The sequence below is a fragment of the Anomalospiza imberbis genome, chromosome 7 (genome assembly GCF_031753505.1).
Source record: "Anomalospiza imberbis isolate Cuckoo-Finch-1a 21T00152 chromosome 7, ASM3175350v1, whole genome shotgun sequence".
Classification (NCBI taxonomy): domain Eukaryota; kingdom Metazoa; phylum Chordata; class Aves; order Passeriformes; family Viduidae; genus Anomalospiza; species Anomalospiza imberbis.
In genome coordinates, this window is record NC_089687.1 from 5980200 (window position 1) to 5994437 (window position 14238).

The 14238-nt window shown below is 42.5% G+C and overlaps 1 protein-coding gene across 5 annotated transcripts in view; it reads right to left on the reverse strand.

The window, feature by feature from the left end:
* Positions 1-1686: 1686 nt before the first annotated feature.
* The window catches only part of THSD7B (thrombospondin type 1 domain containing 7B), a 378906-nt gene continuing 366354 nt past the window's right edge, over positions 1687-14238 (reverse strand). For all 5 annotated transcript variants that reach the window (XM_068195171.1, XM_068195173.1, XM_068195169.1 and 2 more), the window contains 7 exons: positions 10940-11099; positions 10433-10606; positions 10248-10343; positions 9088-9170; positions 7968-8160; positions 4574-4661; positions 1687-2835 (listed from right to left, as the gene is read on the reverse strand). In XM_068195171.1, coding sequence (XP_068051272.1) covers positions 2754-2835; positions 4574-4661; positions 7968-8160; positions 9088-9170; positions 10248-10343; positions 10433-10606; positions 10940-11099 — 876 coding nt within the window. In that variant the 3' untranslated portion in view covers positions 1687-2753. The remainder of the gene's footprint in view (positions 2836-4573; positions 4662-7967; positions 8161-9087; positions 9171-10247; positions 10344-10432; positions 10607-10939; positions 11100-14238) is intronic.

The following is a 14238-nucleotide window of genomic DNA, read 5'->3' on the forward strand; positions in this document are numbered from 1 at the left end:
TTTTATTTTATTTTATTTTATTTATTTTACCAAATCAAACAGGTGCACTCATTTCCTGGGCAATTTTCTGAACAATTCCCTAAAGGGCACCACTGAACTGCAACAGCTCTGCAGAAGATTTTGTCTGGTCCCCATGCACCAACCCTGTGCCCACGGCTCTGCAAGCAGTGCTCAGCCTCAGAGGGAACTGTGGCCAGCCCCTTTTGGCCAGAAGGTGCCCAAGTGGGGACACAGAGTGGGAGAGGGCCACCAAACTGGACCACACCCCCAGATCCATCTCCTCAATGTGAACACACTTTGCAGTGCTGCATCTGGAGCTCCTCATCTGCCCCAGGATCTGACATGTCCCGCACTGGACACAGAATCACCGGGTCACAGAACAGTTTGGGTCACAAGGGGACCCCCTACTGTGAGCAGGGACACCTTCCACTATCCCAAGTTGCTCCAAACTCCATACAGCCTGGTCTTGAACGCTTCCAGGGGCAGCCACAGCCTCTCTGGACAACCTGTGCCAAGTCCTCACCACCCTCACAGGGAGGAATTTCTTCCTGATATTTTATCTAAACCTGCCCTCTATTTGAAGCCATTTCCCCTTGTTCTGTCACTCCATGCCTCTGTCCAAAGTCCCTCTCCAGCTCTCTTGGTACTCCCTTAGGCACTGGAAGATGCTCTGAGGTCTCCCCAGAGCCTTCTCTTCATCATAGTTTGGATTGTAATTTACCCTGATGCTGAGGGCAATGACCACATGTTCCAGCTGTCATTTTTGCTACTATTACACCAACTTGCCCACTCCGATGCCTTGCTGAACAGCATGCTTAATTGAGCTCATTCCTTCATTATTCAGAGAGTACCACTCTGCTGACATGGTATCCCACAGACAAAATATATTAAGATCTGTCAGTGTTGTTCCTAATGGCACCAGGTCATTATTCCCCTTGTGATTCTTCCTCTGTAGATGTTACTCAATGGTTCACTACAGGGCACTGTTGAAAAAAGATTTAGGAGCCCAGTGTTACTGGGAAACACTAGATCCTGCTTTATATTCCATAAACAGTTATAGCTCTAAGGTGGAAAGCAGGGCCAGCAGAACATCTTCAGGGCCAGAAAAACATGAGACAATTTCCCCTCACAATTCCATCAGCCTTTCTTTGTAATAAGGGAAGAGAAAAGCACATTCCTGACCCTGCCTTAGTGGCACAACACCATCTGAATTCAATACTGCAGGAGCAATGCTGGGTGGGTGGGATCCCAGCCTAGGGAAGGAAACCTATATAAAATTCCATCATTTTTCCAATAAAACCATAACATTCAAACCACTTTACAAAGCTGAGAATAGCAACATGACAAGATGAGCAAAGCCTTCTGCCCCAGTCATACCCATCTGTTGTGATGATCCAGGTACCTTTGGATGGGGAAGGACCACACAGGTGCTGGGCTGGTAACAATTCTTCTTTTTCTCTTCTGATTATTGGAATAAGCAGCAGCATTGAGTTAAAAATAAGACCAAGCATACTCCAGACCAGCAATTATTCTCTTGACTTGTACTTGTCTGCACTCTTTCTCTCACTAATCACTGCAGCACAAAATAAAGCCAGAGGAGTTTGCAATCCGAGGCCAGTCTCAGCTCAGTAAATGACTAATAACACAAGTAGTTTACACACATTTAATTCAACATACCAGAAGCAATTTTCTCACTCTCTTTAGCATTTTATTTGCTTATAAATACAAGTCAATACCACAAGATGGCACTTTCTTACTTGCAACACACACTATTATAAACACTTACCCTCTTCAAATGTTCCCAGAATTTTACGACATGTAACTTCTCAGTGGTTCTGAAACATTTAAAAAAGCAAGACCTTCTACAAACTGCATTTGTGTTTGATGTATATTAAATGAGGTCAGGTAATTAAATTCAAAAAAAGGAATTTATAAATATTTCAGATAAGAAAATTTAAATACAAAAGCAGAGTTTGTTTTAATTAAACTGAATAACAATTTAAACTGGCCATAATGTATCTACATGGTTTAATTTAATTTAAAATCCTTTTCAAACAATCAAATCCTCTAGCCATTCATCAAAACACCTATCTACTCAGCTCTTTAGAAAATAATCTTGGTTAAGAAACCACCTATGCTTTTTCATAACAATCCTTATTCTGTCCTGTAGGTGGAAATGAAGCAAAATCATATTCCAGACTAGAAAACAGGATAAGAAGGAAGAAACTTTAAAAAACCTGATAACTTCAGACACTTCAACTCATTCTTCCTTGCATTTCTCAAAATACATGATCTGGTTTTAAAGTCTTTGAACGAAATGTAAACACTAGAAAACTCATTGTTGAAGTATGTGAAGAATAAAGAACCCTGCACTAATATAGTGCATAATGATGCTGTGTCAAACTTGTCATTTACAGTAAATGTCACTATTTCCTTGGGATTGTCATGCCTTTTTTTTTAACTAATTCCTTTTGATGTCTGTAGATTCTCTCTTTCATTTTTTTGCTATTCCCATTGTTCAACAGGAAGGGATGTAGTTTCTGTTCTCTTCTGAAAAGTTTCACAAGATCCAAGTTTTTTACTCCTTTTTTTTTTTTTAATAAAGAGGTGGCAAAATTTTCAGCTTGCAATACTTCTGTTCTGCCCAGGATATTATACATCAGGAGATTCCTCAAAAAACTGAGAAGTCAGAGAGTTCCAAAAAAGAAAGCAGTTAAGGCAGTCGATGTCTACATTTGGATTTCTTGTTTATGTTACATATCAATGTCTCCATCATAGGCCAGGGTTAGAGGCTTCTGTTGTGGTGGAGGGCTTTGATGCTGCTTCGTTTTTTTGCTGCAAGAAAAGCAATTCAAAAGACAAAATTACAAACCGTAACAAGCTCAGAAACATCGTCAGCCCCCAGATTTCAGTCTAAAAAAATCAACTTTCCATAGTGGCTACTGAATGCTGTAACTGGGTGGCACCACATGGCCCCCCTGGTGCTTTCATGTGTGTGGCATGGACACACAGCCTGCCAGGAAGGGGCAGCCAGCTGTGCTCCCCATCTGCAGAGGAAATAAAGCACATTCATCTCCCATCTCTTCTCACAGCTGACAAAACAAGGAACACCTCGCAGAAAAATTGGAACATGAGCTGTCTGGGAGCGGGATATTCTCATATTTCTTTGGCATGGTATTGAAGCAACAATAATTATTATTGAGAAATGCATTTCCTCAGCAGACTCCAAGTGATGGAGAAGTGTGTAATGTTATTTAAAAAATCCTCTGTATCCTCTGCTGTGAAGCCACAGAGAAATGGAACTACATGGCTTGGAAAATAAGGGAGTTGCAGCTCCTAAGCTGTTATTTGAGCTTTTAACCCAAGAGAGAGAATGAGAGAAAGACTAAGAGAGTGAAAGGGAATAAACTGCTGGATGAAAGTGGGCAGTGATGCTGTCAGGCCACGGCTGAGGCTCTCTGGTTGCCTGCCCTGACTGGACAGGGCTTGGGCCAGCTTGCACTGTGAATGTTTGTAAGTTCAGGGCAAATCCTTGGGACTTGCAGGACACCTGGATGCTTCCCCCTTCTCCCTTTCTGTCCTCCCAGAGGCATCAATGGCAGTGCCTTCCCAAGCACTCAAAGCAGGGAGGGCAAGGCGAGCTCTCAGGCCAGGCTCCCCTGCCCTGCCCGCGCGACGGCTGCGCTGCAGGAGGGCACGCACCCCTCACCCCCAGTCAAACCCCAGAGCCCCTGCACTGAAGGTGCAGACCTGCTACCTTGTCCTTAACAATGGCTGGTAAGAGCAGCTTTAGGCACAGGACATGTTTTCACCTGATGTATTCACTGCAAAAACCTATTTAGGGATTTTCTGAGCTGTAGCGAACAGCCAAGAAACCACAATTAACACCCAAAGACCCAATCTCCCATGAACTCTTAAGCCATCTCTGAATCCATTTATCTTCCTGGCATGTACAGCCCTGGCAGCAGCAAGCTCACAAGGTAATAATGCACTGTGGGAAAAATAATATCTTTTGTTTATTTTAAACAACCATTTCATCGGATGCCTCCTACTTCTTTTATTGTGGGAGATAAAAAATTCCATAGCACCCTTTTCTCCCCCATTCATGATTTCATAGATCTCTATTGTATTCCCACATCAAACATCATTTTTCAACTGAATGTCCCTATTCTATTTAGTCCTTCCTTGAGCAGAAGCCAGCTCCTTGTTCCAATCACTCTCCTTGCCTTTCTTCAGTTTTACTTTATCTTTTTTTGAAGAATACAATAAAACCCCTTTCTAATCCCAGCAGAAGTCTGAATAAATATAAGGGCCTATTGATAACCAAAAATAATTCTTTCCCTGCATGGCCACCAAACTTCTTCAGAATAACAGCTGTTAACATTTACAGTTTGGAGAGTTTTAATTACTCTGAGGTAGGGGCCAAATGAAAGCACTTAGGTAGTCCAGCCTCCATCCTTTCCTGAAGCTCTGAGCATTAAATGCCTGCAATGCAGTGTTGTGGTGTCTTTTGGATTGTTTAAATAAAGGCAAACTAGCTGTTATTTAAGGACAGAACACCTGCCATACTCACCACATCAGGTAGGATGTAAAAATCAGGAAAATGATGATGAAGAACCCTCCAGCTGATACTCCATATACCCATATCTTCAGTTTACCATCTGTTGGAAGACAAGGAAAAAGGACAGAGGAAGAAGAGGAGAGAATAAAAGACTTTATTCTAAAATACACAAAGTTTTAAGAGATCAATTAAAGAGACATTAGTAGCATCATTGATGGGGAATACAGCAGGGACTGGCTATAATTAATAAACCCCATATTTCTGACAGGAGGATTTCTGAAAAAATCCCAGATTTTAAAGACAAAACGTTAATGGAAAGGGGCAGAGGCACAGGATAATTAGGGTACATTCCCTCCAGAGCCCAGTGGCTGCTCTGGCAGAGGCAGTTCAATGCTGAGCTGACCCAGACAGATGCAGGCAACACCTGATGTGTTTAGCTGAGGGCTAAAAAGGGATGGGGTTGTTCTCTATAAATACCTGGGGGTCAGTTGGGGTAAATACCAGCAAGCACAAGTGGAAAAGCTGCTTAGAACTGGGAAACACTTGGGCAACAAATGGGAATAAATTCAGCTTTAAATAAAAACAAGAATAGGCTTTGTAACAGTAAGAGGGATAAAGCTGGGAAAGAGCTTTCTGGTTGGGCCACAGAGCAGCAGACAAAACTGGCTTTAAGACAAGGTAAGGCTGTGGATTTGGCTCTTTGGGCTGCAGTGACCCAGGACCCCTGCAGGAACCCCTCCATGTACATGTGGGCTTGAGTCTGTTCAAACATTCCCTTGTCTCAGAACACTTCACTTGGACAGGTCCTTAATTACAAGCTTTGCATTAATAATAACAGCAATTTTTGAAAGATCAATATTTCTGTTCCTTGCTCTGTTTCTGGCTGCACAGCTTTCCTTGCAGGGAGCAGCTTTGGTACTTTTCCACGCAGCAGCAGTCTGAGCTGATTCACATCAACAGAGCTGCAAATGCACACTGGAGGCAGGAACAGGAACCTGTGCCGTGCCCACAGACACGGCTTGACAGAGGCCATTTCAAATTCAGTCAAGTGAGAGGGACAATCACTGAGCCTGGTTTTCATTTTATGTTTGGATGACAAATTTTTTCAAATGGAAACACATTTAATCAGATCCCACTCTCTTGTTTTTCTTCCAGACTTTAGGGAAAGGCTGAGTACCTCTCACAGATTTTTTTCTGCCCCTCAAAACACTTGCAGACTATCTCCCATGTGAGAAAAGCTCTGTTCATCAGGACTGGCTTGGTTTGTTTGAGTTATTTTGCTGAAGTCCAGTATGAAATTTGTTGCCTCTCATCTGGAGATGGCCAAGAAATACTTAGCAATCCTGCAAAGGGACTGTCACAGCCCCATAAAGGCATCACAGCATGTCTGCTGTGAAGGCAGCTCTGCTCCCCATCCCCAGCAGAAAGGCACTGGACCATGCCATCTGACAATTTAAACAATGCTATTTAAATTGCCTCTCAAGTTGAAGAAAAGTTTCTGTACCTGAACTCTGGCCTCTCAGAGTGTAGTTAAGAGAGGAAAAACACAGCCTGATTTGAAATCAGTTCTGTGCACTCCTGTAGAGCATTTATAGAAGAACAAAAACATCAGCCTCATTTAATCAAAATAAAATTAGTGTTCCAAACTGTAAAGGGGAAGGGAAACCACAGATAAGCTGGAGAAGGCACAGGTACTTTCATTGACCAGCACAATGTCAAGGACTGTGGTGCTGCAGGGTGATAAATGCCATCCATAGAGGCAGCTCTCACCACAGACCTGCTGTCAAGAGCAGAACAGGGAGGTAACAGAGGTTTCCTGGCTCAGCCAGCAGTAACTTCTGCAAATCCCCAGACTAGTGAGCCTGAGAGCCTCTTTGAGGGGGAGAATTACACATTTTGTCGTGAAGTTAGACAAAGGGGAGGGATTTGAAGAGCACTAGTTTGAGCACATACAGATTGAAGAGTTAACTGCAGGATGCCACAGGGCTGGTGATACACTTAGCACACATGGGGCACCTTTATTCCCTTCCCATATATTGTTTCTACAACATTTCTGCTGTAAATTAGGCAACACCATGTTCTGCACAAGTGCCTCAGTCACTATTTCTGCTGCAGACCTTGGGTGAGAGTTGGCTCACAGGTGCTGCACTGAGGTAAAGCCCTCCAGAAGCTTTTAGGGCTGCAGACTCAAATGCTGATTTAAAAAGGGAGGACTGCAGCATGCACCTACACCCTCCCTTTTTCCTAACCCCATAAAGGTACCAAGCAAAGAGATGATACCCAAGTAAAACAGCCTACAGAGAGCCAGGAGTGTTGACAAAAAGGCAATTAACCCCAAACCTGTGATTCAAACTGCAGGTGAACCATGTGGGTGAACTGGATGAAGGGTTTGATCAAAAAGCAGCCAACTTTGAAAGGCTTTGGACTGAGCTCTGTGAGCCCAGAGACTGTCAACGCAAAGGTTAACCACTGTCTGCAAATCAAATATGTAAATGTAACATTCAAAGTGTGATCACATAGATCAGACAGAATTATGGCTCCCTGAATCCCCTTAGAGAACCTTTCACTACATGTTTTCTAAAGTCTTGTGTTCATTAGGAACTAATTGCAAACAAAAGCAGTATCAGGTACCTGAAGAGGGGAGGAACTGCACTGCTAGTATTTTATAACACGAGGGGAACAGATGCATTTCAGTAAAACCTGATGTGCCTGGCACATTTGCTTCCCATTTTTCAAGTCCTATTTGCATTTCAGAAATTTGCTTTGAATGAATTCATCAAAACAACAGTCAAAATGGGAATCGGATATTAGAGCAATGGACCAGTCTGGGCACATGCAGTCTGTGGTTCCAGCTGGGAAGATTTTGTGCTATGGATGTCAAAGATCCGCCTGGGATGAGCTGCTTGGGCACAGCAGCTTGTCTGTGGGACGCTTTTAATGTTGTAACTTCGACCCTCAAGACTAAACTGTACATTTTCTAACCTGTTCTTTTCATATATTTTTGAAATATGGCAAGAAACAGCCAATGTTTTCTTTAATGAAATCTTAAGCATTTTCTGCTCTGAAACTTCTGAAGCGCTAGTGATCAATATCTTTCCTAGTCCAAACATATTACTTCTAGAAACATCATCAGATAATAGTTCTAAACATCCCCCAAAATCACATATGAGCATACTTTTGCAAAATATCATTGCTTCATTCTGTCTTTGCTATCTCTCAACATAAGAGATTGTGATTCCTCTGTACAAGCACAAAGGCATGAAAGACAGCACACGAGCAGGAAACTGGGAGGTCGCTCTGCAGCTCCCAGACACAATCTCTGATGCTATCATCTACAAAGCTTGTACCTTTATTCTACAAAAACCTTCTAAAGACAATCTATTCCATTCATATTTAAGTTTTTCACCTGGATTAAAAGGTTGAATAGACCATCCTTTGAAAATGTCATGCATTTTGGAGTTGACAGGTTTATTTTTTCCGGCAATGGTCTTAACATCAGCTTTCTTATCTTCTAAACCTGGTACCTTCACGCAGTAATCCAGGAGCCCATTTGATCTCATTACTTCTGTATATCCCCGCTCACAGCCGCAGACTCCTCTCTGGGAGGTAAAAGGGAAATCAGCATTAAACCAAGCAGTGCCCTCTCACAGAACAGTGCACGCTGTAGGGAAAGCTTGAACAAACTGCAAGGTATAACCTGCACAGGCAAATTCACCACCCCCAAACCAAAGCAGCCAGGAACTGGTACCTGCAAGTCCATTTCAGTTAAAAAAAAAGCCCAAGTATGTTTGAGGAATTGGTTGAAAAAGAGTCAGTATTTACAGAGAAGTCCAACATATAAACATTTTCATCCCAACAGGCTTAATAACAGGGATCTGTGGCAAACTCCTCTTGCAAGTAACAATTTTCCCACTGACCCTGATGGGCAATAGAACAGACAAACTAAAACCAATTCTCCTGCAGACCCAAACCCTCCTCACCTGTTTCCACTCCAGTATTTCATAAGGCTATCTAAAATGAAGCTTTCTTATGACCAAATATCCATTACCCTGGATCAGACTAAGCAGTTTCTTCAAGAGATTTTTAGAAGTCTGTGGTTTGCTAAATAGATACTCAGTTTTCTGTATTTCTATTTTAAAATGGCTTTTTAATATTGTTTTCCTTTGCTAATTGTCTTATATCTATAATGTCTGTCTGAGGGTCTGATAGTCTCGATCCGAACAGGTGATTGATGCTCCTTTATCTCCTCTTTTACAAAAGTTTTCAACAGTCTCTTTTCTAATAAACAGTACAACAGCACTCAATTAAAATTAAACCAAGAGGTCTAATTTTAAAATTAAAACCAAACTAACAACACGACATCGTTTGTGCAGGTTCATGGTTTTCTTTCAGGATGAAATTCCCACAACATCCTCGAGGTGGTATCACGGACAAACTAAACTAAGTGCTGGAATGCAATCTAAGATGCAATCTGATTAAATCTTGCAGAGCTGATTTCCCAGGCCTGTTCTGCAGTGAGCAGTTACCTGAGTGCAGTAGGAGAAGGGTTTTTTGCACGGCGGGCTGCAGTGCCGGACTTCAGCAGGTTTTGTCCGAAGAGAACACCCTCCTGCAAAAGAAAACACTGAGTGCCTCCAAGGGCATGTTTCAAAATGTTTTTGTCTTAGATCACCACAGTGTAAGAAGTGCTTGCCTGCTTATTTTATATAGTTAAATACTAGTCTATTAAGAACATTAACATAATATCTGTAGGCATCGCATTAACTAATTTGCCTTAACAAGGCAGGGAATTATTATCATACCCATCTTGTTAATGGAGAGCAGAGATATACAGATTTAAGCAATTTGCCACTGGCCACATAGGAAGTTTGGGACAGAATCCAGAATTAGATGCAGATCTTCTGTGTCCTCATTAATGGCTTATCTACATAAAAAGACATAATCCACATAACGCCCTTGCCCATCCTCACTTGGGAAAGCCTGTGCTTCTATAGGAATAAAAACATGTTAATGAGTTCTTAAATACTTGGCAACCTTTGCACATAAGACTTTTGTTATTATCCTAACTAGTCATTATAAATAGAACTAGACATGAACATCTGTGTTTTCATTTCTACTCTCTCCTCATTTACCCTGTGCATATTGAAAGAGATCCCATGGACCTCACTGCCTTTGTCAATCTCACAGAGCTTCAAAGTTCTGACCATGAATTCCCCTCTTCATCCTTCACAGGCAGAATTTGTAGGTCACAGCAACAGCAGGAATCTCTCAGTTTGAGTGATTTGAGACTCCTGTGTTTTGAAAAGAAGAGGAGGTACAGAAGATGGGGTCTCTACCACGCGTGTGATGTTCTCTTCTGCTCTTCACAGCCGCAGGAAGGTTGAACTGAGGGCTGTGCAAGCCAGCCCAGAAAGCCCTTTAGTATGAGCGCACTCATTTCTTCCCATGACCAGCCAGACAGTAAGGGCAATTAGCCCAAATACTCCTGTGCAATTTGTGTGTGATGCTGAGCTGACAGCAGGGCTGGTGAGCTCCCACCTGTCTTTCCTACACACAAACATCCAAACTGAAACTGTGGAAGAGCGAAGAAGGATGCCCAACTCCCTCTGAGCAACAGATGCAGAAGCAGAAAAGTCTCTGTGGAGACATTTCACTCACAAGTGTGCGAGGCCATTTGGGGACATACCTGTGACATTCATTCCATCCGAGCGCTGACACCACACCGTGCGCACGTTGTCCCGCCAAAGGCTGCTTTGCCACAGGTAGTCGTAACACTTCCCTCCTGCAACACCAACACCAGTTACTCCTCACCCTGCAAGCAGCCCAGAAGAAACTCCTGACGGGCAGGAAGCAGTGCTGTGGCCGAGCTACCTGAGCAGGGCCGTGTCTCCATCTCCTGTCCCGAGCAGCTCTCCCGCTTCTCTGCAGACTGCACGACGAAGGCCCTGGATCGAGACTGGCGCCCGGTGGTCTCAAAGCTCCTGCCACTGATGCAGGTGAGCTCACAGGAGCTCCACTCTGACCACTCTGTCAGGTGGCAGTCGCCTGCACGTTGAAACAAGAAATCACAGGTTTTCAAAGAGAATTAGCTTTGAAGGATAAGGCTAACCTAAGCATACAACAGCTTTAATATCCCTGGGATATCTCTCAGTAGTAAACAGTATTTGGATTTTCTGCTTCATGTGGTATCTCATTTTCTCCAAAAACAAAGGAAGACTTTCTTAGATGGTCTAGAAACAGCAGACTGAGCATTTACCTGATCTGCTGAAGCACAGATTTGTGCTACAAGAGCTGACAGTAGTCAGAACTATGGGAGCATGTCCACCTCAGACAGCTACCACAGGCAGAAAATTCACTGTGACCTTCCAAAGCCTTTACCTGGGCAAGGCACAGAGCAGGGTAACTGCAGCACACTTTCTTTCGATGTTAGCTCACCACATAATGCATTTTCTACTGGTTTGGATGTAGCAGAAACTGATCCATCGTGCACTACACACGTGAGGTTGCGGACTTGCAATCCATCTCCACACTGTCCACCCTGCAGGATGGGGAAAGGGAATAGAGGCACACATCAATGACATTAGCAAATGACAGAAGAAACACAGTTGATTGTACACAAGAAGTCTTCAAAGAAACAAATTTGGTCTGCAACAATATCCCCAGTTATGAGAAGACAGATGGAGATCTCCTCTTCAAAGAAGCTTGGAGGCAGGGGCAGGGCCACACATGAAAGTGTGTCATTATCAAAGGTGTGGAAGAGGATGTATTCATAAAGGATTAATACCATCTTTGAGGTCTGCCCTTCATGCCTTTTACTCAAATTAATGAATTTACTGATTCTTAATTAAAACCAAATTAGATGAGCACAGACATTTTGGTCTTCTCTTAAGAAGCCAAGAGCAGGGCTTGCCCATACGAAACAGACGTTTCTTCTACCCTCCTTTGATGATACAGCCCAAGAAGAGCACTCACATGATTTAAACCCTGCAACAGCACAAGTCCTTACTGCACTGTGGGCTGTCTGTGTCATGCTCTAAAGGGAGTGACCAGATCTAGAGCAGAGATCACCAATTAATGTCACACACTCTACCAAAACACCAACCCAAGTCAGCCATCATCTGTCAGCACTAAACCCCATGTGAACAAGAAAAAGGAGGCTCCATCTGAGCCACTCCATGCTCATCATCCCAGTCCTGAAATACCCAGGTATACACCAAACTGCTGAAGATGACATCCTTTAGTGGAAGAATCAATACTCCTTGGCTAAGGTTATGATCAAGGGCTGAGGATGATCTGAGAGATGAAGCACTGAGGCTATTTCTGGGGAGTGGAATTGTTTCATTCTCATCAGATGAAAAGCTGTGATGCTGTTGAGGTGCTTCATGTCTGCATGGTGCCTTATGAACACGCACCTGAAGCCTCATGGAAACAGCACTTTAGAAAAATTCAGTAAACAAAACTCAAGAGGAAGGAAGAAACACCAAGGGAAATGCTCCTTTGGATTTCTTGGCAGTGGATTCTTTTAAAATAATGGACTTCATCTGCAGAACAGAATGGCTCCTACTGAGTGCATTCATCCAGCAGCAGGTTTGCTAGCAGGAATCTCAAGAACACTTCTCCTGCACACACCTGGCAGCTCTTACATTCTCTCCCTCCCTTCTGCTGCAGATCCACAATAAAATGGAAGCATAGAGCAGTGCTAATCTAAAGCATCTTTAAGAAGTATTAGTGTAGATTTACTGTATGCAGCCAGATTCCAGGTTTTTAACACAGTGTTTTCACTTTAGTCAGTGTGTAACTTACTGTTCTAAATTCCTGTTTCACTTTTAGAAGCTGAAACTTCTGTTGTGGTCTGAGATTAATGGTGTGTGAAAAACTCATGCAGCTGTCCACTGGGTTAGAGTGCTTAGAAATGGCTGGTGGGAACAGAAGATGAAGGGAGAATATTCTTGGGGAAATGGGTACTTATCAAACTGCAGTATTTCCAGCTTGAAGTGACTCAAAGAATGACTAAATGACTAGAGAAGACAAGAAGAGTTTTCAAAAATATACTTTTTCTACAGACAGTATATAATTATTTATATACATATCAATATAGAAATAATAAGAAGAATACTGAGAAATAAATAGGTCAAAACAATATTTTTTTTTCAGTACAACAGTTTCCACTATAAAAGGCCACAGACAACACTCTTCATTTTTCTATCACACTGTATTGGAGCTACATTCATACTTTCTAATGTCTAGAATTAAAAAAAAAAAAAAACCCAAAACCCAAACCTATGAATTCTCAAAACAATCCCAAAGATTTGCTTTTTAACAGTGTCTCCCACTTGATTTTTCCTTTCAAGACCAGCAATGGGTTTTTTTACAATCAATTGAACACACTTAAAATGTCACCCTGTCACTCACAGTAGGAAATGCTTTTTTGGTGTATTTTAAAAGGTCTTAAGCAATGCAGGAGCACTGCATTAACTTCCTTATCATCTTGAAAATTATTCATGTCCCCAGAATTATACATTTGAAGATCTAATCAATAGGTGTGGAACCAGAGGAAGTTTGTGCCAGCAATGGCACAGTGAGGATGCAGGGAATAGCTGCTAATCAGAGGAGAACTGCCAAGGAAACCATCACATATTCAAAGCTCAGAGGATCAATTCTTTGTTGTAAATGCTCTCCTTTGGAAGGTGTGATCCTCTAAGGTTTGCCTAAAACCAGGATTTGCCTCTTGTGTCATGACCTCCTTGCTGGAAATATGGGGGAATTTGACTTCCACAAGGGATTCCTGCCATTTGTCTGCAAAAACTCCTATGCTGACCCTACTGAGGATGCAGAACCCATGCTGGGTTTCCTAAAAACAGTATGTATGTGCCCCTCCACCAGCACCTGCATGGAGCCTCCACCTCTCACCCTGATGGGAAGAGGAGGACAAGGTTTACACCTCCTGGGTTGGACAGTCAGGAATCTCTGGAATTCAGTAACACACTAACGTAAGGCAGCATCTCCACAAGCTTTCTCTCACATCACATCTGATGCTTCCCACATACAACACTCTAATAAGACAGGAGGTAAAGCCCTAATGAGATGCTTCACCCAGATGTGCCTTGAAGAAAAGTTTTCCCTTTTTGGCTTTTACTGGGGCTCATGTGTTAGCAATTATTTTAGTTAAAGAGTTGATTGGGCAATGCTTTCACAGGTTGATGAGCATTTAATCAGGTAAAAGTCTCTCTAATGAGGAAGTGTTGCATGATCACATTTAAGGGAGAGCTTTTAAAACCATTAGAAAGGAAAGGTTCTTAGTCTTTTTAGGGATGTCAGCCAGCTCGTGTTTGATAATGCCTGGCTATTCCACTTATATTCCCTTAATGGAAAAAAATATGAACAGTGTCAGACACTGCTAATTTTTTTCTTTTTTTTTAAGCTAATCAGAGTAAACCACTTCAACTCTAGGAGGAAAATTATTAATGTCATGAAACCCTTTAGAATTGGATGTACTGACCAGTTCCTAAGTTCTGCACCCCTCTGAAAGCAGGGGAAATGCCCCTGCTGCCACAGGTGTGCCTGGGATGTGTGCAATTACCTGGGGAGCAACACACTGTGATTTCCATACTGTGACAATCAGCAACACAGAACACTTAGCAGTCTCTAGTCCTAACCACAGAGACACCTCTAATTAT